Genomic DNA, 27,073 nt, shown 5'->3' with positions numbered 1-27,073 from the left:
AGCAGCTTGGTTGTCCTGTTACCTAAATCGATTTGAATAAAGTTTGCTGCTGTTGTCTTAGGGAGTTTAGTCGCAATTCTTAGATCATCTTGATGATCTACATACTAAGTATGCTATCTTGTAATCTCATTATGTAGTGGCTGTACAGTTCCTCCACCTTTCATTGGCTGTCAGGAGAGCCTAGAATGTGCACACTCACTTCTGAGCTGTCTGGCCTTGGTTAAAATCTCGACACAGCTCTAAACTGACCATCTGCCATTTCACAGACAGGGTGATTCATCAAAGTCTGTGCTGTCCCTCAGATGGACGTTAAATTGGGCGTCCTGTCTGCCAGCATTAGTTGGTGGACACTAAAGATCCCACGGTCTCCTTGGTGCAGATGAGTGAGATATCACTGGCACCCTGAACAAATTACAAGATTCCCGCTCGAACCGACAGGGGCACATTAGAGGCACAGCCGTGCCCTCAGCCATGGATGTAACGAGGAACCATGTGCTGAAGACAAAAAGGGGGACCACCTTTTTTGTCATTTTTACCCTCGACAGAGGAGAAGGTATTGCATTTGGGTCCATTTGTCTGTCTGTCTGTCTGTCTGGTTGTTTGTTTGTCCGCACAGAATGTGAGTACGGTCTTTCTCTGCATCCGCTTGTCGGATTGACACAAAATTTTCACCATCAGAGCGACTCATCACGTAGAATGTTTTAATGGTGTCATACGTTATGATGTCATAGGTCATGTGGTTTGGCAGACATATTGGATTTACCCGAAAATCTTTTAAAAACCTTCTCCAGAACGGCTGGACAGATCGAGGGGAAACTTCACACAAATGTTCCTCAAGCCTTGGGGATACCAGGATGTTCATGAATAATTTGTAGGTCACATGGACTGGCAGCCATATTGAATTGAGCGAAAATCTTACAATAAATTATTGAACCGCTTCATCAATTGACGTGAAACTTCACAATTATGATCAAGTCGTGATTGGGAATTTATGTTTGAAATTTCAACCTGATCGGATGCATAGTCTGGCAACCATAATTGTTTAATTATTTGAATCTGGGTTCTTTTTAATTTTCAGCTCACCTGGAACGTAGTTCCAGGGAGATTGTGGGATGGCGCATCGTCCGTCCATCCCTTCACAAACACCCATAATTCTTCTCTCAAACTATACACATGATTATGATGAAACTTGACCGCAACTTTCTTCACCTAGTATGTACCAAAGTTTGTTCACACCATTAAAAATAGGGGTCCAAGGGGGTGTATGGGGTGCCCCCCAAAATAATAATATGCATTTGCTTTCTTCTCCAAAACTACACATACAATCCCGATGAAACTTGACCACAACCTTCATCACCAGTGATATACGAAAGCTTGTTCATGCTATGCTATTTAAATATCTGGGGTCTAAGTGGGTGGAGAGGGGGTGGGGGGGGGAGTTGCTCCCCAAAATTAGTCTTTGCTCTAACATTGGTTTGTTGGTATATTTTGCTAATTCCATCCCACGTTGACTTCCTCCTCAGTATCATTATTCAACCAGGTGAGTGCTCAGGGATCTTGTCCTTTTTAAAATTATTTATTTTTTGAATAAGGGTCACTTGGCTGTGCCTGGACGGGTTTGAGGGTAGAGGAGTAGCAGCTGAAACCCGAATCCTATCCAGGTTCCTCCTGATGACTTCCTCTTTGCTTTTTGCTTGTTCGGATTCCTTCTGATTACTCCAATGCAGAACTGTACCGACTTGGTTCTCCATTTGATTTAAATTGAATTTATTTTAATCCTACTCTGAATTGAATCGAATAATAATAAATGTCATGGGTGAGGGCCAGGTGTCCGATCAAAGCGGGACATCTTGGTACCCGGTCATCACTGCCAGCAGTTATAAAGTGGCAGTTCTAATTATGTCTTTTTAATTAATTACGTAACACACCAGCACACAAACACCACACAAAGCAAGTCTCGGTGAGGGTCTGCAATCTCTGATTGCTCTTTTTCTTGTTATGAATGGTTTTCTTCAGAAAGCAATGTCTCATCGGTGAATAAAATGATTACAAATCTGGAAAATTGAACTGTTCTAAGTCAAATCAGGGTTCCCTTTAAACCCACTTGTAAGGTGAGGGCAAGGCTGTGAGTTTTTCGAGGTATTTCACTAACCCGGTCAATTCAATTAATCCACTAAAGTGGATTTATTATGTACTTTCATTTTTCCATGTTCGTATCGATTTAAAAAGAATTTCAATGTTGATCTCTGTTGCCGTCTGTTATAACCGCTTCCACCTCCGAATCATAAGAGCCCGAGTGAAGTTTGGGATTGAATTCGCTCGATTGATCTCCTGTAGGCCCGGGTAGCGTGGGGCCCAAAATGAGAATTTGGCATTCTGTTTGCACGCGAGCATGGCGATTGATTTTGGCACTTCGGCAAAGCACGGATCGGAAACGTCGCCATGCCCGCTCTAATTGAAGTCCTGAAATGAGGCGTTTTAGTTCGAATCAATTTGTAGACCATGAGCCTGAAGGTGCCTTTTAGCCATGCTAATTGATTTGTCTCTGCACCATAATTGTGCCGTTAATCGGAAGCCAGGTCAATGTTGTATATCGTTGCATGTGCAGTAAGACTGACCGCCTGGCCTAGCAATACCTTGGCTCCTCAGCCCTGGACTTTCTCGACTTGCTCTTCAATGCTTTTCTGCGGACTGTTTCTGTCGCTCCGTTATTCCGTCATCGGCGCGATGCTTCTGGCGACCATTTATTTATTTGAGCCAAAATGTCTGACCAGGCCACCTGGTTGTCTTCTGCATTGGTCATCTTTGCATGTGAAACTATTTTGTGTGTAATTTTAAGATGGATTTTGTTTTTCCAAGCATTAGCCTCGTTTGATAAAAACACGACAAGGATTACAGCCTTTCAATTGTGCTTTATTGTAATGGTCAAAATCCATCGTCCTTCCTGAAAGGGGAACGCAAACACAAGTTTTTTTTTTAGTTTTTTTTATTTTCTGAAAACCATTGAAAATCATTAGTCTAAATTAGAAAGTTCTAATTAAATTATTAGAAATTTTAGAAAAAAAAAACATTAGAAAATCTAATTTGAAGGAAAGTTTTTTTTTTGTTGTTGTGAATCAAAAAGTGTCCATTTTCGATTTTGCCAGTGACCACACACCATGATCTCACCTTGACCCAAACGGCGGTTTACTTAGGAAAAACAGTGCATGTCGAGCTCGGATTCCGACACTGATTCAACCGTCATTAGCCATGCTAAAGGTTCTCAGTATGCTGAAACTGATAAGTGGGATTTTGAAGAAACTATTCGAGACGAAATTATTGATGCAAACGCTTTCGGGGGAATTGTGGAGCCGTATTGTTTTGAGCCTTATGTGAGTGATTCAGAGGAGGAAGGCAGAAGTGAAGATGGAGGTTAAAAACATCAAAATGCCGGTCGTTTGTTCAATGTAGCTTGGTAGGTTTTGCTTTTCTTTGCCGGTTTATAAGGGAGGGATTTTATACTGATTGATAAATCAGTTTATATATTACTCAAGCAGAAATATCCATCATCGCCCAGCACACGAGGACACTGCAGATAAAATGGGCGACGCATGCTTTGTCCCACCGTCGCAGGCTGACTAGGTGTCTTGTATGTTGCGAGATCGTCCCATTTCATACTTTCTCCGAATGCCATTTGTGTCCGTGCCGCGTCCCACGGTCGTGTCCATGAGGTGTCGATGTCTTGCCACAGTTGAGGGGGGGGAGTGGTGCTATGGTTGAGATGGGGTGTGGTGGTGGTGGGGATTGTGGTGGGGTGATGGAGCTGGAGTGTGGGTGGATGGTGTGGAGTGGTTGTGGATATTGTGGGGGTGAGGGTTGATGGGGGATTGTGGGGTGATGGTGTGGGGTGGTGGTGGTGGGTATTGTGGGGGTGATGATTGATGGGGTGAGGGGACCCTGAAGGTTTTAGCTTCCAAGGTCAAATCCTCTCAGAGGAGTAGATGATGATACATCCATAATACTTTCTCTCCATTATAAATAGATGCTGGTTCATTTGATTTGTAGAAATTTGTGTTGATAATATATAATTACTTTCAGGTGCTCTTGGCAATGACAACAGGTGTTTGATTCACCGCTCAAATTGCTCGTGTACATGTGCTGGTAAGCTGGGGATGGGGTTACAATCTCGAGCGACAGCTGTTTCTTCCTCTTAATCGGGGGTATTGCATCCTCTCTCAATCATGGATAACCACAGAATCTAGCTGTCTCTATTGTTTCATAACAGTTCTATGTAAATCTTCCGAGAACAAAAGCGAACATTTTCTCGGTCCGATCCACACTCGGGTATTTCAGACAATTCTTGTCCAATTTCTGGCAAACTTGCGGTCTTTCGGCCATTGGTGTGGCATTAAACCATCTCGGTTTGTTTTACTGTACAAGCACCAAGGAAGCCTGGTGTTGGCTTCGTGGTTAGGGTGGTGGGCTTGGGATCCGAGGATCCTGAGTTCAAATTCCCCTCGGCTGTTGAATTAATACCAGGTGGGGTTGACTCTGCCCGTCATCCTTCCGAGGTTAGCAAAATGACTGACAGCTTGCTGGTATCCTGTGTCGGAGTGGCGACCCATCCAGGATTGTGCCCAATAGCAAAGGAGACTGTTGAGGCAGCACCAACGCTCTGCACAGAGTATGGTCCAGATGGATCGATGGATGGATGTCTGTTTTGTAGAGTATCAAGGGATAGATTGGCGTCGAGGTGGTCTGAGCATTTGGATTCCCCTTTAAGACCAGAAATCATTCCATTCACGATTTTAGGGCATTGACGAGACATGACCTGCTAAAAGCACAGAAGCTTCAATGCAAGTTCTGAGGGGAACCATTTTTCCTCATTAAACTCGCCTTCCTGACCAAATAGTTGTCAAGGTTCCTGCAATTTGGGTTGCGAGAGACTCCATGAAGTGCACGTCAGGGAGCAGGGGCTTGACCGAGGCAAATGGGGGAGAGTTTGGGCCACTGTCGGTGCTTTGAGGCAGAGCGGTGGGTATGAATGCGCTGCTTTGTCGATGGCCTATATGGACCCAGACAATGGGAGGACGAAAAGACTGGGGAATTTCCGACCGAGTTCAGTGCCTGCCCAACCTCAGGCAGTATGTTGGCTTTGTTTGTAATACACGGACCACTGAACTAGAATTAGCTGCTTTGAGTGTCTGCCATCTTGGGCCTCATATTTTCATTCTTCATCCTATTGGATTTATTTGTCATTTTTCTTCGAGGTTCCACTGCAGTGTTGTGAGTTAATGCTTAAATTAAGAGATGTCGTTCCCAACCCTGTAAATGTCACAGTCAAGATATTATAATGGTCGATTAAAACTCTTGATGCAGAAAACCTGGTATCTTCCACCTGCCGTCTTCGCTCCTCTGCTGTGAATCTGCAAAGTGTATAATATTTGTGAGTGTTAACGTCGTTTCACACTCTCCCGAGTCTAAACCAGTGTACAGTCTCAATCAAATCTCGTGGACGTACTGCCAAACTGTGGGTGTCCGGTGTGTTTCATTGCAGTGCTCCTGAAAGTATAACCATTGGGATTCAGAAGCAACGGCTTAACTTCCAACTGTCCTGCAACTCTGATATTCATGTTGCCTTTTACCAACAGAACCACGGATTTGGCTTTTCGTTCACCTGGAAAACAGGTCATGTGAGGGGATTATATATGGAAATGATGACTTTTGAAAACCCTTTTCTATACTGATTGATCGATGGCCCTTGTTAGGTATAAACCCGTGCTTCACTCACTTTGGTGGAGTTAAATCATAACTATGTAAAATGTCACTGCATCGAGCATTGCCCTTTAAAGGTTGATTGCTTGTATGTATTCATGCCTTGTCATACGAGTTCAAATTGTGAACCTATCCAGAAAACAAATATACTGCATATTAAAAGATTAGGGTTTTTTTTCTCTCCTGGACTTAACATGTTGTAAGCAACTGCCTTTTCTGCCTCAACTCCTCTCCTGGAATTTGTGTTCGTCATGGCTTGCGTGCCGTGACAGGAAGCAATATTTGGCCGAGCGGAACGCTATGGTTTAGTGAAACGATTTCCCAACCCGTCCGAACTCGTGCTTTCGCAAAACATGACTTGGACACAATCCAAAGTTTCATCCTGTACCAGTGGGCACATCCTGTGCTTCAGATAAACAGCGTGGAAGTCAGTAATCACCTCAAGTCAAGATAGTCTCTTAATAGCCAAGATAGTCGAGATGGATTTGCCTTCCTGAGGCTCTTCAATCCCATATCTTCCCTCCAGGGCTTCAAGTCGGTGCCAGGTGGTGCATCACCATCTCGTATAATCCCCCGTCCCAAGGCACGAGCTTTTCTACGAGCATTAACCCTTCATAACTCAACCTTCTTACATGCAGCTACTGTGTTTCCACCCCTTCTCTTTCTCTCTTTCTCTCTTTCTCTCTTTCTCTTGCTCTCTCTTTCCTTTGCTGCTTTGCTGCTCTCTCCATTCCTTCTTTCCTTTGCTGCTTGTGTCCAACTGCTGCCCCACTGTTAGTACATTGCCTGTTTAGCTGCTGTCACCTTGCTCTGCTATGAGCCTCGATCTCATATATTTTTGTTGAACGATCACCGTAAGACCATTAAGATTGTAAAGAAAGGTAAAGTGTGTAACTATTTGTAATAGTGGTGAAAGTTCAAGTTTATGATTTTAAGTCATCGTGCTCATATTGAATAAAAAAATAACTTTTGTGATGTAGGCCTGTTGAAATGAGTTTAACATGGGATTTACAAAAATATTTCTTCAATCTATTATTTTGCTTACTTTAAAAATGGGCATTATATGAAAATGACCACACTCGCTGGTATAATGTGGTTCGAGCATCCGCTCTGATTCTGGGAGGTCAATGGTTCAAACCCTGGCTGGGTCATACCAGACTATTTCAAACTAGAATGGCATGAGGTAGAGCGCATGCATACCTACACCAAGCTGATTAGTTTACGTTTTGTATCCCACTGATAGGCTGGATCTGGATTTTGTACCTGAACTAAAATTTAATCTGTTCATTCTTGTCACTTACCCAACTCATCCACCAAGTTTTGTGTGAATCCGTGCATAACTTTTTGTGATATCCTGCTCACAAACAGACAGTCAGACAAACAAACAGGGGTAAAAACATATCCTCTGTCCACCTTTGGCGGCAGAAGTAAAAATAGGACTGCACATCCTGACACTCACCTGGATCAGGAGGAACACTCATACCCCCCCCCCCCCGCACACCCCCTAAGACCCTGATTGATTTTAATATTGTGAAAAAACATTGGTACCTCATTGGTGATGAAGGTCAACTCCACCCCCCCCCCTCATAGACCCCCTTAATGAATGCATATTTTGATGCAGTCAATACACCTTTGTTAGGCATCAGATATGAAGCCTGTGGCCAAGTTTCATCAAAATCGTGTTTGGTTCAAGCGATAACGACTGAAATGTTTACTGACTGACTGACGGACTGACTCGCTCAACTACGGACACTGCTCGATCGCATAGGTTCACCTGACTGAAGTCCACGTGAGCTAAAAATGGAATACGCTGCTTCCTTGCTTGACGTTCAGCATTTGACAGGATAGAGCATGGATAAACAACGCTGGGAAGGCAATGCCAAACCACTCGGTCCAACCCTTTCCAAGAAACTGTTTTAGCAACACCAATGCTCTGTAAAGAGTGTACTGGTATATCAAATGTGGAAATGACCCAAGATCGGAATGATGTGTGAAAATTTCAAAAAATGAATTACAATCCCCTTCCATCGAACAAACACTTTGGAGGTGTTGAGGTGTTGCTCTGATTCTGGGAGGGCAGCGGTTCGATTTCGACCCTGGCTGAGTCAGACTAAAGACTAAAAATGGGACGTGCTGCTTCCTGATAGCTGGATGCTCATCACGTAGAGGATAAAGTGCAGATAAACCACATGGGTTTGACATCCCATGTGGTGTGTGGGGAGATTTCTCCTTAATTGCATGGCATACTGTGGATAGAAAAGTGACGTCACGAGATGGCGTCACCATCACCCTGAGGGCTGCAAGAAGTTACATCCCTCGAGGACAACGGTTGTTGTGTGTTTGAAGTTAACTCCTATGTTGCTTGGTGTCTGCATATTTTGATGTTTCCCCTGTTTGTATGTCTGTGTGTGATTTGGGTGGAATAGCTCTTCATGTATGTTCATGAATAGCATGTTCAAAAATTATTAAATAATGTCAAAATGTTTTGTTTTTTTCACTTTTCTCTGCCGCAAATTAATATACGGTATTGTCTGTCATTGCTTCTTGGACATAATTTATGATGTGTCGATTGTGTCTGGCGAGGGGTGGGGTGAGGACGGGGTTTGCACTATTTTATTTTATTTTTAATCAGTCTTGTTATCTCCGATTTTACATTTGTGTCCATCATACCGAGGCCTCCGTTTTCTGGCTCACATCTCCTTCATTACATACGTTTACTCAGAGGTGCATTATTTGTCTTTTTGCCTTCAGACGGAACATGGTAGCACTACTATGCCTACTCTCCTCCAATCGGCTGTCCCATCACCTGCTACGCTTGCACTCCAGCCCTCGCCTTCCCTGGCACCATTACCACCTGCATCCACTGCACCTGGGCTCCCACGATCTCCTACCGGTGAAGGGATGGCCCAGCACGTGCGCTCGGTGGGAACAAACACGCGTGAAGTATGTACCGCGACACAGCCGGAGTGCCTTGGGCCCTGCGAGCCAGGCACCACCGTCAGCCTTGAAGGCATCGTCTGGCACGAGACGGATGGAGGTAAGGAATGCTGATGGGGTTGTGCCAAAAAAAATTGAATTGTAGTTCCTCCTTTTGTAATCCTGGTTCTGCTCTTCGGTTATTGGTTTCCTCTTTCAACTACTCTTCCCCAACATCTCCCCAAAATTACAAAGACGTCCATCCTCATCTCCAGCTTTGAACTTTGAATCTATGCAATTAACGCAGAAAAGTTTTCCTAAACTTTTGGTTGGTTTAAAAAAAACAATTGAGGACTTTGTGGCAAATTTCAGGGTATCTTTTCGACACTGCAGTAGTGTTTGGTTTGGTAACCCTGGTGAGCTCACAAAGCATTTCGAAAAAAAACAACTGGCTCCTTAGTTATAGCAAGCTTCTGATGGTTGAGCTCACCTATCGGGCTAATCAAATGATGTTCCTTCGATGGCTCCCTCGCACAGAAGTCTTTATTCATCCGCCAAGAAAAGATTTATTTGGTACTGCATGGACCCTGGACTACGTCGACTGGTATACGTGCTAATAACTTGGGAGACCGGTCATGTTTATTTTCCCCATAATTTTGTAACATGGAAGCAGCTGTAAGACCTGTGTTTTTCTTTCTTAAGGAGTTGTTTTGGTGTGTGTGTGTGTGTGTGTGTGTGTGTGTGTGTGTGTGTGTGTGTGTGTGTGTGTGTGTGTGTGTGTGTGTGTGTGTGTGTGTGTGTGTGTGTGTGTGTGTGTGTGTGTGTGTGTGTGTGTGTGTGTGTGTGTAATCCACTACACTGTTTCTTCAATATTTATATGTTTTTTATGTATTTATTTGATTCTTGTGTATTTGTGAAAAGTATGGGTTGACTGACTGCATTAACACAACTGAGGTTATGGATCTATTGATGTTGGTAATCTACTGATGTGGATCTGCTGTTTGGAGAGGTTCTGGGCTGAAAGGATCAAAACGTCGAGGGAGAATGGTGCCCAGCTGATGAACCCTGCGGTCAGGAAAGTGTGTGTGTGTGTGTGTGTGTGTGTGTGTGTGTGTGTGTGTGTGTGTGTGTGTGTGTGTGTGTGTGTGTGTGTGTGTGTGTGTGTGCGTGCGTGCGTGTTACTTCTATTTTATTGATTTATTTATTTGTTGTTTTGTGTCTTTGTGTATGATAAGAATTGTTAGGAACAGTTGTGTGTGAAAAAAACGAGGTGTGTGTGTGTGTGTGTGTGTGTGTGTGTGTGTGTGTGTGTGTGTGTGTGTGTGTGTGTGTTACTTCTATTTTATTGATTTATTTATTTGCTGTTTTGTGTCTTTGAGTATGATAAGAATTGTTTGGAACAGTTGTGTGTCACAAAAACATGGTGTGTGTGTGCGTGTGAGTGTGTGTGTGTGTGAGTGAGTGTGTGTGTGTGTGTGTGTGTGTGTGTGTGTGTGTGCGTGCGTGCGTGTTACTTCTATTTCATTGATTTATTTATTTGTTGTTTTGTGTCTTCGTGTATGATAAGAATTGTTAGGAACAGTTGTGTGTGAAAAAAACGAAGTGTGTGTGTGTGTTTGTGTAAAGGTGTGGGTGGGGTCGGAGGGAGCAACGGTGTGGGTGGGCTCGGTGGGAATGAGCATGGAAAGTGAAGAAATTAATGGCCACAGCGGCAGGCTGCAGATTTACGACCTTCATTGTCACGGTCACCCACTGGATCATTTCCCAAGGCTTGATAAACCATTTCTTGCTAACCATCTCTACTGTGTGCCTACTGAGAACACTCTGCAGTGGATTTTCCGTGAGCTGTGTGCATAGATTGCTTTGTGCTATTGCGGTTCTGACGTATGTCAGATCCGTGGAAAAGCCGGTGCACTTAGAGGCAAGAGAATTAATAGTTGAGAGGGTGAAAGAGATTAACGGCTGTAGAGGTAAGAGGAGAGGGGACAACGGTGTGGGTGGGGTCAGTTTTTAGCTGATTGAGTGGGGGCAAGGGCCAGAGATGTGAGTAGTTGTAGAGGAGTAGGAGGAGGAGGAGGAGGAGGTGTTGCGGTATGTGGTCAGCGGCAGCAGCTTTTCCTCATTATTTATTTCTATTCGCTATTTACTTGTGTAGTTTCCGAAGTCATTGCATGGTTTTTCCATTCCCACTCATTGGTTTTTTTGTCTTTGTTGTTTTACTCATGGGTGTTAGGGACTTGCAAAAGCAATCCTTTGAGTGAAGGAAGAAGTGTGAATGTAGAAATTGGTGTGAACATGTGAACGATAGGCCATATGTGTGGTTGGAAAAAGGGATATCACTGGAAGAGAAGGTCGTTTATTGAAAGTGAAAGGGCAAATCGGGTTGACTGTATATTGAGGGAGTTGCCACAAACAGATGATAGAAGGAAACAGGTTGTTTGTTGTTTGTACGTGCATTCTTGTCTTGTATATTTACGAGCACAAGGTAAGTTCGACAAAGGAAATGCGACTCATCTTGTCACTTCTGTGTGACGTCAACACTTCCGCATTGTCCAGGTGATGGACGAGACATCATGAACATATAGGGGAAGTGAAAGCTCATAACCCCGGCTGCACACGCATCACATTCACTTTTGGGCTCAAGTCAGAGGAGACCGCTGCTTATCACATGATGCCTTTGGTTATGGAGGAACTGATTATTTATCTTCTCAAACAGGTGTTTTTATCTTGCCAAAACGAAGTTTTTGCAAGATATGTTAGTCAGCTTGTATGGTTTTTTTTGTTTTTTTTTGTTTGTCTGTAATCACGTATAAAAAATTCTGCAGAGCACAGTTATCATTGGAAATTTTTGTAACTTCGCATATCAGAGGCCTATAGAGGTCCCTTTCAGCGCATAAAATTTTGAAGGTCAAAGGTCAAGGTCACTTTGTCGCAAATCAGGGGAGTCGACGAAACCCTTATTTTTTGAGTAATTTTAATTGAATTGTCTCCAAACTTTATGGGAATGTAGTATATGGTCTGGCGCTCAGCTGATTAGTTTTTGGTGGCGATTTGCCTTGACCTTCATGGTTAGCGCCTGAGGTCAAACATATTTGACCCCAAGGTCAAATTTTCAAGTTTTAGGAACCACATTGTGTAGTACCTCAAATTGAACACCTCGATGAGTGCTTTCTTAGATATGTCAAGCTTGTTTTTTTCTTTCCTTTCCTTTTCATATTCAAGTCGCCACTGATGAAGTTGCCGGAAGCATTATGTTTTTTGGTTGTCTGTATGTCTGTTCGTACGTCCATCCATGCTAATCTGTCTTTTTTTTCTTTTTTTGCAATCACTTATCCGATTGACACAAAATTTTCACCATAGGTGCAACTACTCTTGTGGCATATTTTAATGACAATTATGACCTCATAGGTCCCGTGGTATGGCAGCCATGTTGTAAAAAAGGAAAAACTTTGGACCTTTGTATCACTGAAACCGCTCCATGGAAAAAAATTGAAACTTGGCACAGGGCAAGCACTCCCCATGGGAAACAAGTGCGACCTTTTTTTTGGATGATGTCATCGGTGGCTTCGTTATGACGTTGTAATTGCATATGTCGAACACTTTATCCGATCAGTATAAAAATTATTGAGGGTCATCTAAGGCTAAATTGTATGGGGGGAAAAGTTGATGACATCAATGGTCACATTGTTTGCCAGTGGTATTTTTTATTTTAATTAAAGACAAAAACCTTCAAAAATCTTCTGCAAAATGGCTGAACAGATTGAGGTGAAACTTTACAGGTATGATCGCCTATCCATGAGGAACAAAAAGTTCTTCACCTTTGATGTCATAGGTCACATGGTTTGGCAGCTATGATTTTTTTGTGTTTTTTAAAAAAGAAACCTTTAAAAATCTCCTTCTCCTGAACGGCTTGACAGATTGAGAGGAAACTTCATACACATGTTCCCCAAGCCTTGGGGACACCAGGGTGTTCACAAATAATTAATAGGTCACATAGTCTGGCAGCCATATCGAATTGAACGAAAATCTTTTTAAAATACTCTTTCTCTTGAAACGAGTCATCAATTGATGTGAAATGTCAAAATTATGATCTAGTAGTGATGTGGAATTTATGTTTCAAATTTCAACCTGATCGAACACATGGTCTGGCAGCAAGAATTATTTAATATTTTGAATCTGGGTTCAGGGATTAAAATGAAACTTGGTACCAGAATGGTATAATGATGTACTAATGTGGACGGAGGCCTATCTGGTGACGTCGAAGAGTGCCCTTCGAGTTTTGTTTGTTTTATACACTTCCTCAGGCCTGTCATTTACCCGATCTCTCTGTTACAATTCATTCTTCTGCACACATCTCTTGATGGCATTCTCTTGGAGCCATTGGTAAGCTGGCTATTTCATTTTGCTTGCACTTCGATTGTGTTTGGGGATCGATGAATTCAATTATTTAGCATTATTATTCATGCACACTCGGAATTTTTCCGAATCAAACAGTAAGAGGAGAAATGTCCATCCGTGTGTCGCCACACTTCATTCTAAAGGGTTCTTGCTGTCGTTGAATAATTCTTTTAAATCGTACAGTTGGAAAGCTAATAATTCATTTACTTGGTTGGAAAGCTAAAATTTGTTTCTGTTTAAGCATAAAGATGCCCGTCTTAAAAGCCCTCTTTCTGTGATTGAGGAAGAAGAAGCGGGACCTCAAGCTTTTTGTAGCAGTTCCAACGGTAACCTTTATTATTATATGACAGCAGGAACCTTTGAGAAGGACATGTGAGGAGGACACAAAATTATATGTCATAATACTTCTCGAAGCAATAGAAAAATAAATAAAAGTACACACAAACAACAACAGCCAGAACAACTAGAGGGGGAGCACTCGGGAGAGTGCAAAACCTGCACCGCCAATATTGCTGGGTCACTCGAGTGAACCTTATATCTTATTCATTAAATATGATGTCAACAGTGCTGACAGAGTTATAGTTCTTTTCTCCATTTTTTTTTTGGGGGGGGGGGGGGGTTGGAAATCACTTAAAACATGTAGAAATGCAAAAAAAATAGAAATCGAAATTTTGTTGAAAAAAAAGTTGCAAAAATTATTTTCTCTAAATTTTTTTTTGGGGGAGGGGGGTGGAAATCACTTAAAACATGTAGAAATGCAAAAAAAAAATTTCTCTAACAATTTTTTTTGGGGGGGGTTGGAAATCACTTAAAACATGTAGAAATGCAAAAAAAAAAAATTTTCTCTTAATTTTTCTCGGGGGTTGGAAATCACTTAAAACATGTAGAAGTGCAAAAAAAAATTGGGGGGTACATTTTTTTGGGGGGTTGGAAATCACTTAAAACATGTAGAAATGCAAAAAAAAATTTCTCTAACAATTTTTTTTGGGGGGGGGTCGGAAATTACTTAAAAATGTAGAAATGCAATAAAAAAATTTTCTCTAACAATTTTTTTTGGGGGGGGGTTGGAAATCACTTAAAACATGTAGAAATGCAAAAAAAAATTGGGGGGTAATTTTTTTGGGGGGTTGGAAATCACTTAAAACATGTAGAAATGCAAAAAAAAAATTTTCTCTAACAATTTTTCTGGGGGGGTTGGAAATCACTTAAAACATGTAGAAGTGCAAAAAAAAAATTTTGGGGTGGGTAACAATTTTTTTGGGGGGGGGTTGTAAATCACTTAAAACATGTAGAAATGCAAAAAAAAAAATTTTTTCTCTAACAATTTTTTTTGGGGGGGGGGGGTGGGGACCAAGTCCAAAATTTAATGGCATTATCCTTGGACCATACCTAACCCCCCCCCTCACCAATTTTGTCGAAATCCGTCGAGGAGTTTTTCCGTAATACTGTTCACAAACAAACAAACAAACAAACAGAAAGGGGTGAAAACAGTAACCTCCATCCATCTTCGAAGATGGCGGAGGTTAACTAGGGAGTTCATAAAACACCTTACCCTCTGCACACTCTTGAGATAAGTATAATCTATACTAATATGTGTGTGCGTGTGTCCGTCCATAACTCCAAAACCATAAAACCTGTGAGCCTAAAACTTTGCATGCATACTAAGAAAACTCCAAGGAAGTGCAAGAGTGAAAATTGGGTGTTTGGGTTAATTAAGATAATGTTTTTGAAGATAATAAACGGCCTTGCATAATTATATCCTTCATCAGGCTCATCATTGGCCACATTGCTCTCTGAGGATGGCTACTACTGGTTTTCACGAGAGGTCCTTTGGTTCTCAAAGTCAAAAATACAATCGCAACAACTCTGTCTCTTGTATTCACAAAGCTGCTCTCTGTGTGACGAGGCTTCACAAGGCTGCTCAATGAGACAGGCTGTGGCGTCGTAAATAGCAAAATTACTGTCGCTCAATATTTGCTGTGACCATTTGGAAAATTATCAACAATTGCCTGCATTGATACAGTGCCAGGTTAGTGAACTCTTTGCACTTTGATGACTTGTCTCGTATGTATGCAGCACTCTCTGGCTAATCAATTATTAAGCCGTTTAATTTGCATCTACTTACCTAATCAAGGTGTCATGGGGTTGTTGAAAGAGCAATGTCAATCTATTTGTCTGTGTGTATACTTTTGCGTCCATTATTTTGTCAAACTTCCTCTGAATTTTACGTTATTTCTTCTCTTCTCTGAATTTTTACATCGTGATGTTGAAATAGCATTTTCTTTGAATCACGGTGGGAGGTCGGTGCTGATACATGTGAATAGTTTCTTTTCCAGCAATAGTACAACCATAAAGGGTGGGGTGGAAGGGCGGGAGGGGGTATTAAACCTTCAGTTGAAAATCATGTCGTCATTCCGATGGAATGCTAAATACGCCTTCCTGTCTGCATCCTTGGATAAGAAAGGTCTTGACTATAGTTTACGTGATTAAAACTTTGGGTTGGCAAGTATAACCTGGCGGATTAAACCTTTGGGTTTGCCTGTTTGGCATTACCAGCTCGGCACAGCTCATGACGTTGTGATTCAAATACCCTATACCACTTACAATTTGTCTATTGTTTACTAATGTCATTGTTGTGCATTGTGTCATGTGTATAAGCTTCTCCGTAAGCCTTAGATTGCTGAAGAAAAGAATAGGGAGTACAAGTTAAGTAGTTGTGATGTAGACATGTCATGGGTGTGGTCAGCCAAATAACCTTTTTGTCTATCTTTTTAAAAACAAGGCCAAGACTTTTCTTTAAATCTCTGCCATTTTCATGACAGTACTGAGAGTCGAGTAGTGAATCGTAATGGTGCAGTAGCTTTCCAGCAGGGCTGTGCGAAACCTTAATTCAGGAATTGATTGTGTGCCAGCTAGTCAGAGAGCCAATCTGTCCTTCTCCTCCACCTCACCCCCACCATCCCCACCCTCACTCCTCGTCACCTTCCTCCTGGGACATACGCCTGTCTGTCCCATTCCTGCATACCTCCCTTGTCTATGTCCTTTACTCCAACTGTCTTTCAGAGGCTTTTAATTGGTGGAATCGTTCAACAATGAGGTTAACGGGAGGTAACCTGACCTGTACGTCTTGCGTAAAGGCTGGGTGTCATTGTCGTCCACAGACTTCACATTTAACTGACGAAACGAGCAGATAATGAAATGTATTGATCAATTTTCAGCACCCAGATGCAGAGATTGATAACCCTGACAGCATGGTGTGTATTTTCAAATGTGGTTGCATTATCTTCACTCTTTGGTAATCATGAAATGCCTAATATAGAATTGCCATTTATTATTTATTTATTGCATGTTGTTGCTTTGAAAACTTTTGTCGTAATGAGCTTTGGTATGTGTGCAGGTGTCCTTGTGGTTAATGTCACGTGGAGAAACAAGACGTATGTCGGTACTCTGCTTGACTGCACGCAACATGACTGGGCTCCTCCAAGGTTCGTTTTGCTTGCTCATTACTTCTTTTCTTTTCTTTTTTAATCGCACAATCCTCTGGAATGCTGTCTTCTCCAAATGAAGTACGACTCTAAAACACCCGCTCAGCAATTGCATGCAATTCTGTGAGCTCACGTTTAAGTATTGTGATCATGTTTTATTCCCATCTATCTCCCCTCTTCCTGCTTTATGCTTATTTTAAGTAAGCTCTGCATCGAAAGCAAATAATTATGTAATGAGCACATTTCATTAAAGGAAGTGGACAGGTAAATACAAGCTTTTATTGTCAAAAGGTTGGAATGCAATATTAGCTCCTCGTGGCATTTCCAAAGATTATTCTGCATGATGCTGTTAGAAATAAAATAAAAGGGAGATTTATGGCATGTTAGCAAAGTGAAGTACCCAGGTTGGAGGATGACACTGCTTGTGCATAACTTGGAACCAATAATCTGCCAGTAAAACCTGATCGAGATGTTTACTCAAGTTTTTATTTTTTTTACTTTTTGCCTGCAGGTTTTGCGATTCACCCACCAGTGACATTGACATTCGTGCCAATCGTAACCGAAGTAAACGTAACCGAACGGGCAACGGGACACCCGTTGGAGAAACTGGCGTTGCCGCTTCCGATGGTCGTGCAACCGGTGGGATGGCAGTTGGCGGTTCTGGTGGTAATGGTTCTAACAAGGGTAAAGCTCCTATGAGCAATGGAAATGGGAATCGAAGACGCAGTGGCATCAATGGGATGCAGACTAGTACCTCGGTTCCTCCCGAAGAAAGCAAGTCAAGTCCTTCAAGTGCTGGGAAGCGAAAGGCTGGAAAGGTAGTGGTTGACATGGAAACGAACACTGCCAATGCTGTGGGTGATGAGGGACGCTTTCTGACAAAAAGATCTCGTGCAGGGCTAGCACTGGCGATGGCAGGCAACCTAGCATTAAGTCAACCACCAGTCAGCGTTGCTGCAGGACAACAACCTCCTGCACCCGATTCACCAACATTTCTGGATTGCCCACACCCACGCTGTGGTAAGCGCTACCGTAATGCCAATGGTCTGCGTTACCACCAAGCACATGCACATTCAGATGGGGACAGTCGGCCCGAGGACGAAGGTGACAGTGAAGACAGAGGTTCAGACACAGATGGACAGTTTCGCAAAATGGGCCTATCACCCTCTCCACCCTTTGGCACATCCTCTCCTGATACCATTGCAGCAGTTTGTGTAAAAGTCATGGGAGATGCTTCATCACCAAACTCCAAATGTGCAGGAGAGTTGGCAAAATCAGCTGAGTTTCTGGGCAGCTGTAAGGCATCTGGGAGAAAACCTGAGGACGTGGAAGAAGCTGATGAGCCACCTTCGGTCATACCGAACATCACAGTAGCCTCCGAGTTACCTGTAGACTCTGAGGCTGGTGAAATGCCCAAGCTTGAAATGGAGGGCTGCTCAGCTGATGCAGACAGGCCCAGGAAGCAAGGGAAGGCTGAAGCAAAGTCATCTCCAAAACCGAAGGGTGTGCGGACAATAGCACCAGCACCGGCTCCACCGCAGCTGACACCATTAGTGATATCTACAGGACCTGGAGGACTCCCTCGGATAAGCCAGTCGGTACCGGTCACGTGCCAGCCATCGGCACCAACACTGTCACCATTCAAACCTCCGCAAGGTAAAGTTCAGACCACAGGGGATGATGTACTTGAGGGGAATGGAATTGTTATTCCAAAGGAAAAAAAGAAAAAGGAAAAACGTAAGCGAGAGTCCACGAAGGAGTCTGAGAGTTCCAAGACTGAGGTGGCAGCCGAGAGAGCAAGCAGTGTCAAACCTGAGGAAGAGAAGGAGGCCATGCCTTTGGGTTGTGGGTTTTTGGCTAAAGTTGAGGGGTTGGTGAATGGAATTCCTGAAATGCCAGATGCTGGGCATATCAGCTGCCTCAAAGCTGAGGCTGCCAAGGTGTACAACTTTTCTGACAATACGCCGAGTCCATCCATAGGTGGAGCAGTCAGTTCGACCGGCTTGGAGTTGTCACCACGGTCTGGGCGCCAGGCTCCACTACCAGAACCCAAGTTGAAGCCACTGGACAGTGGAGGTGGAGACAGCAAGTTCGTTACAGAGACTCAAGTGAGTACACCACCGCCCGCGGTTAAGACTGAGCTGGAGAGGGGAGCCATCTTGGCTGCTGTTCCGACTGCTACAGATATTGGTCCTGCAGTTTACTCAGACATATCAGACGTTGGTTCTGATGGAGGCTTGGATGGTGGCAGAGCAAGAGTGCGAGCATCAATAGAAATAGGGGCACATAGAGAAAGGGATCGGGACAGCCGAGTGCATGTGTGCCGGGAGCCAGAGGGTCCAGTGACAGAACGTGAGGTTTCATCCAAATTAGAAGGTCGAATCGCTGATGCAAAATCAGGTGGACATCTTGTAAAGATCAAATTGGAACCAGAGGAGGAAGAAAGGGGAACAAGGAGAATAGAGACAAACTTTGATTCATTGCATCTTCAGCAACAACAACAACAACAACAACAGCAGCAGCAACAACAACAGCAGCAGCAGCAGCAGCAGCTGTCTGTGATCCAACAGCGGACATCACAAGCGCTTTATTATGGACACTACGCTTATATCCCAGGCCTGGGCTACGTGGAACCAGGGTATCAGCCCATACTGAGTGGATCACAGCACTACAGGCATCACTATGAGAGGTTTTATCAAGAACAGCAACGTCTTGGTGCAACTCCTGAAAGGGGGATGCATCCACAAGTGAGTAGTGAGAGGGAGGATTGATGTTATTATGTGATTGGATAGACTAAAAGTTATGAAGAAAATGTGGATCAACTGTGAGTTTTTATTTCATTTTTTTTTTCAAGGTCAATAACTAAAATTCCTGCTCAATAGATGTGTGTAGTGGAGGTATATACAAAATATGCTGTCTTGTTCAAAATGGTCACTCAACTTTAATCGATCAGGCTCTGGCAAAGAGCCAATAGGAGATGCAAACGACGCAAGAAAATGCAAACTTGAAAACCAGACTGATGTCCCCGACAATGAGAGAGGAGGCATTTCACAAGAAACGGAAACCTTACACGTTTTATCACTACACCTAAAGTTGCATTTTTTGATTTTGATCTGATTTTCATTACACCCAGTCCCTTAGACAACTACGTCAATGGCCTACTACATTCTGAGCTATGTGCCGGCTTTATGAGGTATACCTTGCACTGTACTTTTACATGGAGAAGGTGTTTTATCGTCCCATTGCAAGACCTGTGTAATGTTTTATCGCCCTGTTTCGAGACTTGAGTGTACACATTTTGGGTTGTTTCTGAGAGTTTTTGAGGCACCTTTGAAATATTCTACTCAAGTACAGTTAACGTTGCTACAAATGCTCCCAAACTGAAGTTGTAATGTTATTTAGATTTTAATTTTTTTGTTTGTTCTTGCCAACTCAAACATTTTAACAAGTTAAAATGTAACACGTCGGCATCTATTTTATAAAAGGAGCCGTGTCTGCTCGTTTGTCGTGCTATAACATGAGAACGGATTAACGGATTTCAATGAAACCAACGGCGGTGGATTCAGGGAACTCCCAAAAAGGTTTGTGATGCAAAACAAAACAAAAAAGGACAGTTTTTTTTTTATGGGTACACGTGTTGAAACTGCACACGTCAGCTTGCAACGCTGGCTATCCCTGCACAGGGGGCAGGATCTCCAAGGAATCCTTTTTTGTTCTTGCCCCATAGATTAGCCATCACAGCAAAGATTGGTTTCCCCGTCAGCGAAGTGACGGGTCTTATATGCTAGTGTACCTGAATTAAACAGCAATGAAGCTTGTGCTCGTTCTGCACAGAGACAACCGAGTCCCATGGATGCTGACAGGAAGCGTGAGCCTTTCCCGGATGGTGCCGCCCGTGATGGTTCGATGTTGGGCCATTCCAGGCCACCCGTCACTGCCACGGTTTCTCGGGCACCGTCGACAGGTGGAAGCGGAAGTCGCGTCTTGCCATCTCAGGCAAAACCCAAGGAAGTATCGGGTCCAGAATCCGGGAAAGCTGGATCGGCTGCGAGGTCAAAGGTGCAGGCTCTGGGCCCACAGGCTGCCGAAGCTACTGAGGGAAGCGGAGGAGGAAAGGTGGGTGACGTCGCTGGATACCTTGGTATGGAGGGAAAAGTTGTCATGGACGCTGGAAAGCAGACCACACCAGAGCTTCCCAAGCAGGTAAGGATAATCAAGTTATTGATGTTCGTAATTTAGACTTGCTTCCTTTGTTTGTGTTGGTATTGATAAATGCAGAGTTAGCAGTAACTTGGCAAAGGGAGCTTGGAGGGAAAAACAAAAAACGATGACGCATTTGCATTTGGGGTAGAAAATACAATCATCATCATTTCTTGCACCCTCCACATAACCCCCATCCCCACTATATCACCAATTTGTTAAACATTGTGCCATACTGTTACCCTCTCTTTGACTTCGTAAAAAGCTGGTTGTCCAAATCTGTCGTTCAAAAATCAAGGCACCATGAATGTATACAACCGGGGGAATTATATGATTTAGTGGTGCTTTCAGTTTTTCAATGGCTCATTATTTTTTAATTTTGTTGTCCCCTTCCCCCTCCCTTTCCCCCAACTTTTGTCCTCCAACCCATTTTGATTGATTCATTGTTTTGTTATTCCTTCTCTTGTATTTTCTAGCCCACACCCAGTTCCAAATCGAGGCCATTGGCCTCACCACACGAGGGCCGCTTATCCGAGCCAGTTCGTAGTAATGACAAGGAGTCGGAAGGACCACGGCGCGATGTCGAACGGTTGGTCTCCCGTGAGGACCCTTGTCGTGACCTTTCATTCCTGCTACCTCATCCGGCTGGCAGGTGAGCATCAACTTTCCCAATGTTATTTTTATTAAAGTGGCAAAGTTTTCATAACAGCTGGTCATAGTCATGATGTTCTTGCATTGATCGATATCCAAAAGATTAATCCATTGCGCTCACATTGTTCATTTTTTTTTTCACCTTCTTACTTTTTGTTCACCCCTCTCCACGATGCAACACCTCCGACCCTCCATTTTCATATTTAAAAAAAATCTTCCTGCGTTCTCAGCCGGGACTACCGCCGTCATGATCCTTGCATTCCATGCACGCTTCCTGAGGAACAAAACCGCCGAACCGCAGCGGCGGCAGCAGCAGCACGGGATCCCCGCTCTAGTATGCTTTTAAGTCCAGAGCATGCCGCTTATGTGCAGTACGTGCCTGCCACGCCATACGGTTACGCACATGTGTACGAGCAGGGACATCCAGCCTATCGTGGCCTGCCTGCATCCATGCTACTTCATGGCTATCAAGGTATCGTGATGCCAGCGGCGATATGGTCTTTCAGCATGTCTCGTGTCTCTCTCTGATAATTTGTTTGTTCAATCTCGTCAATATCCCAAATGCTTTCTCTCCACAGCACCATATTACTCACCTGGCTTCCCCTACATGGGATATGGCAAGCTGGCAGGACGTGATGAGCCGGACAAGGTACCCATAAGCCCGGGTCTGGGAAAGCCTGGTTCAGAGACCAAGGCTCTGGATCTTCTTCATCAGCACGCAAAGCAGTTCTGCAGCCGTTCGCCCGCGGTGAGAAGCTCGGCAGTTAATGATCCAGAGGTTTCACTGATGTGTGTGGTGCAAGGAATTTCCAGGCAAAAGCAGTGCTTTGGGTGAAGTGTTTGAATACAGCTTGCCCTGTAATATGACGCGAGTTCGAAAATTTTCTAAAAGGTGTTGGGGAGGGTTGTGGGGGCGGGGGGTGGAGGGAGAGAGAGAGACGGAGATTTGGATGGCAGTTGAGGGCCTTGTTTAAAATGTACAATCATTTGCAACCAGGTGGGTGAGCGAGCACCACTTGAACTGGATAAAGGTGGCGAGAGGGAGCGTGGAGTGACAGAGCGCTGCTCAGTGGAACGTTGCTCACCTCCACGAGCCCTCCATCCACATCACCAGTCGCATGTTGGTCTCGGTCTCGGATTTCCACTGCTGTCAGCGCAGTATGGCCGCTACCCAGGTACCCACACAGCTGCAGACCAACCTGCAAATTTTTTTGACAACTTATGTCAAAAGCCAACCTCATATAATGATCCGTTATGCTTTTATGATAATGATCACTTTGATTTGTGAGGTTAACTATTGCTATATGACTGTCCATAACTCCTTTCATAGCACCGGTCCCAAGTTTTCATTTACAATACTGCTAGAACTTCTCAACTTGTGTTGTTGGTTTTTTTGTTGTTGATGGTGATTTTATTTAAAAAGTAAGCATGAGAGCTCATTTTGTCGTGTTTTTCATTCCTGATGGAATCGCATCCCACTAAAAGTAAATTGATGACACTGACAGAGGGCACTGCAATGTAAGACACTTCCTTTTGAGAGAATGCTCAGCCATCTAATCACATTTGCTTTGCATTGAGCGGGCTACTACTCCGGCCACAATCTCACGTAGTGAGTGAAGGATTGGCTACTTTAATTGTTTATATATGTTGAGACAGTAACATATAACTCTATCAACATGGGCTTCCAACCGTAGTTAAGTGAAATGCTACACAACTGAATACAAATATTGATCAGAGATTTAAAGTCTTCATGTACTTGTGACTCAATCGCAGGCCTCCCCACAGCCACTGTTCAAGCTTCACCTGCCTTCCCTCCACCCTGACCATGAATGCCAAGAGCCGAAGCTGATGTGCACATCATGCTTTTTGGTTGCGCCACACTTCACCAGCAAGGCAGCCTTAGCAAGAAAACACACTGGACTTGTTTGCGATCAAGCCATGCAGCCAATCTCAATGGCTTGCAATAGCATTTAAGCCACTTATCCCCTTTGTACTACTCGTTAATTGTCTTTGCATTTTGCATGCCGTTCCCAAAGCCACCATTGTTTTGTTTCGTTGTTTCTGAATCTTGTTGGAGGTTTGTCGACAATTCCGTGCACCGTGGAGTCCAAACACCTTCCCCACTATGCACTCCGACCTCTAAAGGTACAACAGTGGCACTAACTCGATCTCCGAGCCCCTTTCTTGTGCGCTGCCGACACATCTGTACAGCACTTGGGAATGTTTGCAAAATATGGCAACGTTGGCGCAGCTTTGAGCACAAGAAAGCCTGGTGGAGGTCGGCTCAGAAAAAGCCCATCACGCGTCTGCCCGCGGCTCATACAGGCCTCTCTGACACCGAAGCCTCCATTGTAAAACTGTGATACTCTTTTCGGTTTTAATCTTGTGATGTCCTCTTGTACAGACTGCTGTGATTTGGGAAAACATATAGTTGTAGGTAATGCATTCCTTTCCTCAAGGGGCAATTCGGGGGTGGGTTCGGGGGGGGGGGGGATGTCAAACGGGTTTTCTCAGTCAGGTTACGGAACAGCCGATCGTCTTTCTCTCATGTTTCCTAAAACTTGAAGCTCCAGTGTCGGGGTGAGGTGGGATTTTTCTTTTTATGCCTTGAGAGCTCGGGTGGATCAGGAATGGCCAGCAAAAAGAGTACCCTCGTAATAGCATGGATTTTTAATCACACACACACTCCAGGGACAGACTGGCCTTTTGATATCTTGGATCTGCCCTGTTGCAGCCTCTCTGAGTGAGCAAACCAGTTCCTGAGTGATCTGTGCGTTTCTGTATTTTGTACAACGTATGCGTGCCTAATGCATTAATGTGCTGTAAGATACCTACGAAAAGATTTTATACAACATGCATTGTATATTTAGGAAACGAAAATAAAATCCACTTGGCTTTTGTACCTGGGATACATTTAGTGGCGTCCTGTTCAACGATGACAGCTACACAAGGCTATGATGAAGGAAGCACTTTTTTGAGAAGCACCTGAAAAATGTAGATAACTCAGGGAAAATTAAACAAAAGGACATCCTCACCTCTCCCTCGCCCCTCCCCCCCACCCCCAAACTACAATAATTTGTACAAGGCATTTATGAGGACCCGATAGAGCACAAGATGGAATGGATTGAAAGCCTAAATGGAGGAATCAACATTTAGAAAAAATACCTTTTGACAATTGATGAAGAAAAAGAAGAGCCTTGTGTTGGCTTAATGGTTCAGGTGGTGGCTTAAGATCTTAGGGTCTTGAGTTTGAGTCCCTGTCTTGTCGTTAAATAACATCAGGTGTGGGTTAATTCAGCCTGCCATCCTACTGAAGTTGGCAAAATGTGTACCAGCTTACTGGTAATGGGGGCATCGGCGTGCTATCGGCAATGCTGCAACCAGCAGCCACAATGTGCATACAAAGTAATAAGAAAAATAAATAAATAAAGAATGCAAAAGTACCAATTTTTTCAATTCTGGGCTAGACCAAGTAAGTACCCAGCTTTTGGGTAAAGCAATCAAACATTCTCAACAAACGTACTCGAGCCTCCAACGAACTCATCTTTGGAGCAATAACTCCAAATGTACAGTTCTTGAAGAGCAACACCATCCGAACATTTTCCAAAGAAGGAAGAAACCACTACCTCCATAATATTGACCTGTGACGTGTCTTCCAGCGGCATGCAATCTCCTAACTCCAATAATTATTGCAGAAGAGATGCATAACCCATTAACAAAAGGTTGGCCAAATAATCTTCCGTGGAACTTACAATCACCTCTTGTTCGGCAAAGCCATCCTTACAAAATCAACAAATATAATTGGCTTCATGGAAGACTGAAATAATGGAGCACAACTTTGCACTATCTGACAGGAACTCTTCAAATCCCAGATATTCACATACTGCACAAGCTATTCTCCAAGGGGTCTCTTCCTTTTATTGTTCTGCCTAGCTTTGGACCCTTAAGTAAAACAATCACCGTCCAAGGGCACCGGTTTAATGGAACTGCCACCAGTAGAAAAATGCAAAGGAACAAAAGGTCACGCACCTACCTGCTGTCCATCGATGATCAAAAACTCTGCGAACGATGAAAAATGAACGCGACTAAGACTGGAAAACTGCTCTGACGATAGATTGAAATGGAATCTGGACTTGACAAATGCAACAAACACCACATTTGGTGGCATTGGGGTTCTTGCATGCGATCTGAGTCTGGGAGGTCGGTGGTTGGATTCTGACCCTGGCTGATTCAAACCAAAGACTAAAAATGGTATGTGCTACTTCCTTGCTTGATTCTCAGCATTTTGAGGATATATACCCCTTTGGTTGGCATCCCATAGGGGTGGGGTAGATGTTGCCTTAAAATCCCCACTTACTGCGGAGATAAAAGCCGCTGCCGTTAGATGGCACTACTGGCACCCAGAGTGCTCCAGGAGGGGATAAGGGATGATATGAGATGGCGATGCACCATTCGCTTGAAGTGCTGGAGGAAAGAGTGGGATTGATCATCCCCGCGAAGGAAGCTCCCCAAGCGGGAGAAGTGAGGAACAAAGAAGTGCAGGTAAACAGTGAGCCGACATTCTGGGATGGTCACAAGGAGGGAATTGCTGGAATAATGTGCGTGTCCTGGAGGGACAGAGAGATGAAAGAGCAGAGTGAGCAAGACTCAAGAGACGGGAGTAAACAGAGGCCCACCAAACTCCGACTCGTTTAAAAAAACAGCTTCTTGGTGCTTTGCCGTTGTGGACAATAAAATTTATTATCACCATTATACATTAATAATATTTAATTCTAATAATTTATCATAACAAGTGATTTCTTAAAACCTCATTTCATGGAGTTGTGAACATGTCCATGAAAAATATTGAAATGAATTTAATTAATGGCCATTAAAATAAATAGTGTGATCAAAAGTGATGTCGTTGGATGTATGACTTGAATTTTTGCACGTCTGCAATTATTTATTTTATTGGCACAGCAACAGGCGGTTGTGCTAATATCATCCGCATTAATTAGGAGCATGAATAACCAAGGCGAAAATTATGGAAGTTTAATTAAAGGGGACCATGAGTTAAGGACAATTTTTAAAGAGCTCCACAAGCACTGTAAAAGCAATTAGCATGCTCAGCTGGAGCTACCAGTCAATTAACCTGGCTTGTTGATCAGCCTGGACCGTGCAGTGTCGATTATCGATCTCAACCTCCAGTCTTATGGTATCATTGAGTTGAATGAATATGTTTTGTTTTTGTTGTTCTTCTTCTTGAATTTGCTGATCCTTTGGTGGAAATGGTGAACAGGTGAGGTCAGTTAAAATGCATTGAATTTGGTCGGAAGCTCCAGTTGAACACCTTGAAGCTTTCTTTGCTTATTTTAGTGGTGTAACCTCGCAGGTTCCATATGGTCATCAGAGACGTTAAATGTTTAACCGTGAGGATCACAGAAACACCAGTGAGCGCACCAGTGGCTTCACAAGGACAATCCAACTTCCTGATTTCAATGCTTAGGGAATTATTTCTCATTAATGCATGACTTGTAAATGCTATGGCAAAATAAAAAAACAAGGGGTAAGTTCTTAATTATAGAAGTAAATCATAAAATCGATTCCACATCTCCACCCAGGTTGTCCTGATAGTCTTTCTATCTGAACACATGGCTCGTGACGCAAAGAACACAGGTTCATATCCCATA

The 27,073-nt window shown here is 43.4% G+C and overlaps 1 protein-coding gene across 3 annotated transcripts in view; it reads left to right on the top strand.

The window, feature by feature from the left end:
- The window catches only part of LOC147015572 (zinc finger protein 609-like), a 68,415-nt gene extending 44,104 nt beyond the window's left edge, over positions 1-24,311 (top strand). For 2 of the 3 annotated variants that reach the window (XM_085850438.1, XM_085850437.1), the window contains exons 3-11: positions 8,506-8,791; positions 16,466-16,553; positions 17,065-19,300; positions 20,388-20,756; positions 21,230-21,405; positions 21,635-21,876; positions 21,983-22,152; positions 22,402-22,579; positions 23,178-24,311. In XM_085850438.1, coding sequence (XP_085706564.1) covers positions 8,506-8,791; positions 16,466-16,553; positions 17,065-19,300; positions 20,388-20,756; positions 21,230-21,405; positions 21,635-21,876; positions 21,983-22,152; positions 22,402-22,579; positions 23,178-23,227 — 3,795 coding nt within the window. In that variant the 3' untranslated portion in view covers positions 23,228-24,311. The remainder of the gene's footprint in view (positions 1-8,505; positions 8,792-16,465; positions 16,554-17,064; positions 19,301-20,387; positions 20,757-21,229; positions 21,406-21,634; positions 21,877-21,982; positions 22,153-22,401; positions 22,580-23,177) is intronic. The other variant, XM_085850439.1, reaches the window with a different exon arrangement.
- Positions 24,312-27,073: the final 2,762 nt, after the last annotated feature.

Source organism: Eptatretus burgeri, chromosome 12, assembly GCF_056783735.1.
Source record: "Eptatretus burgeri isolate ZD-2024b chromosome 12, Ebu_testis_v1, whole genome shotgun sequence".
NCBI lineage: Eukaryota > Metazoa > Chordata > Myxini > Myxiniformes > Myxinidae > Eptatretus > Eptatretus burgeri.
Note: the sequence above shows the minus strand (reverse complement) of the source record. Positions and strands in the feature narration are given on the sequence as shown.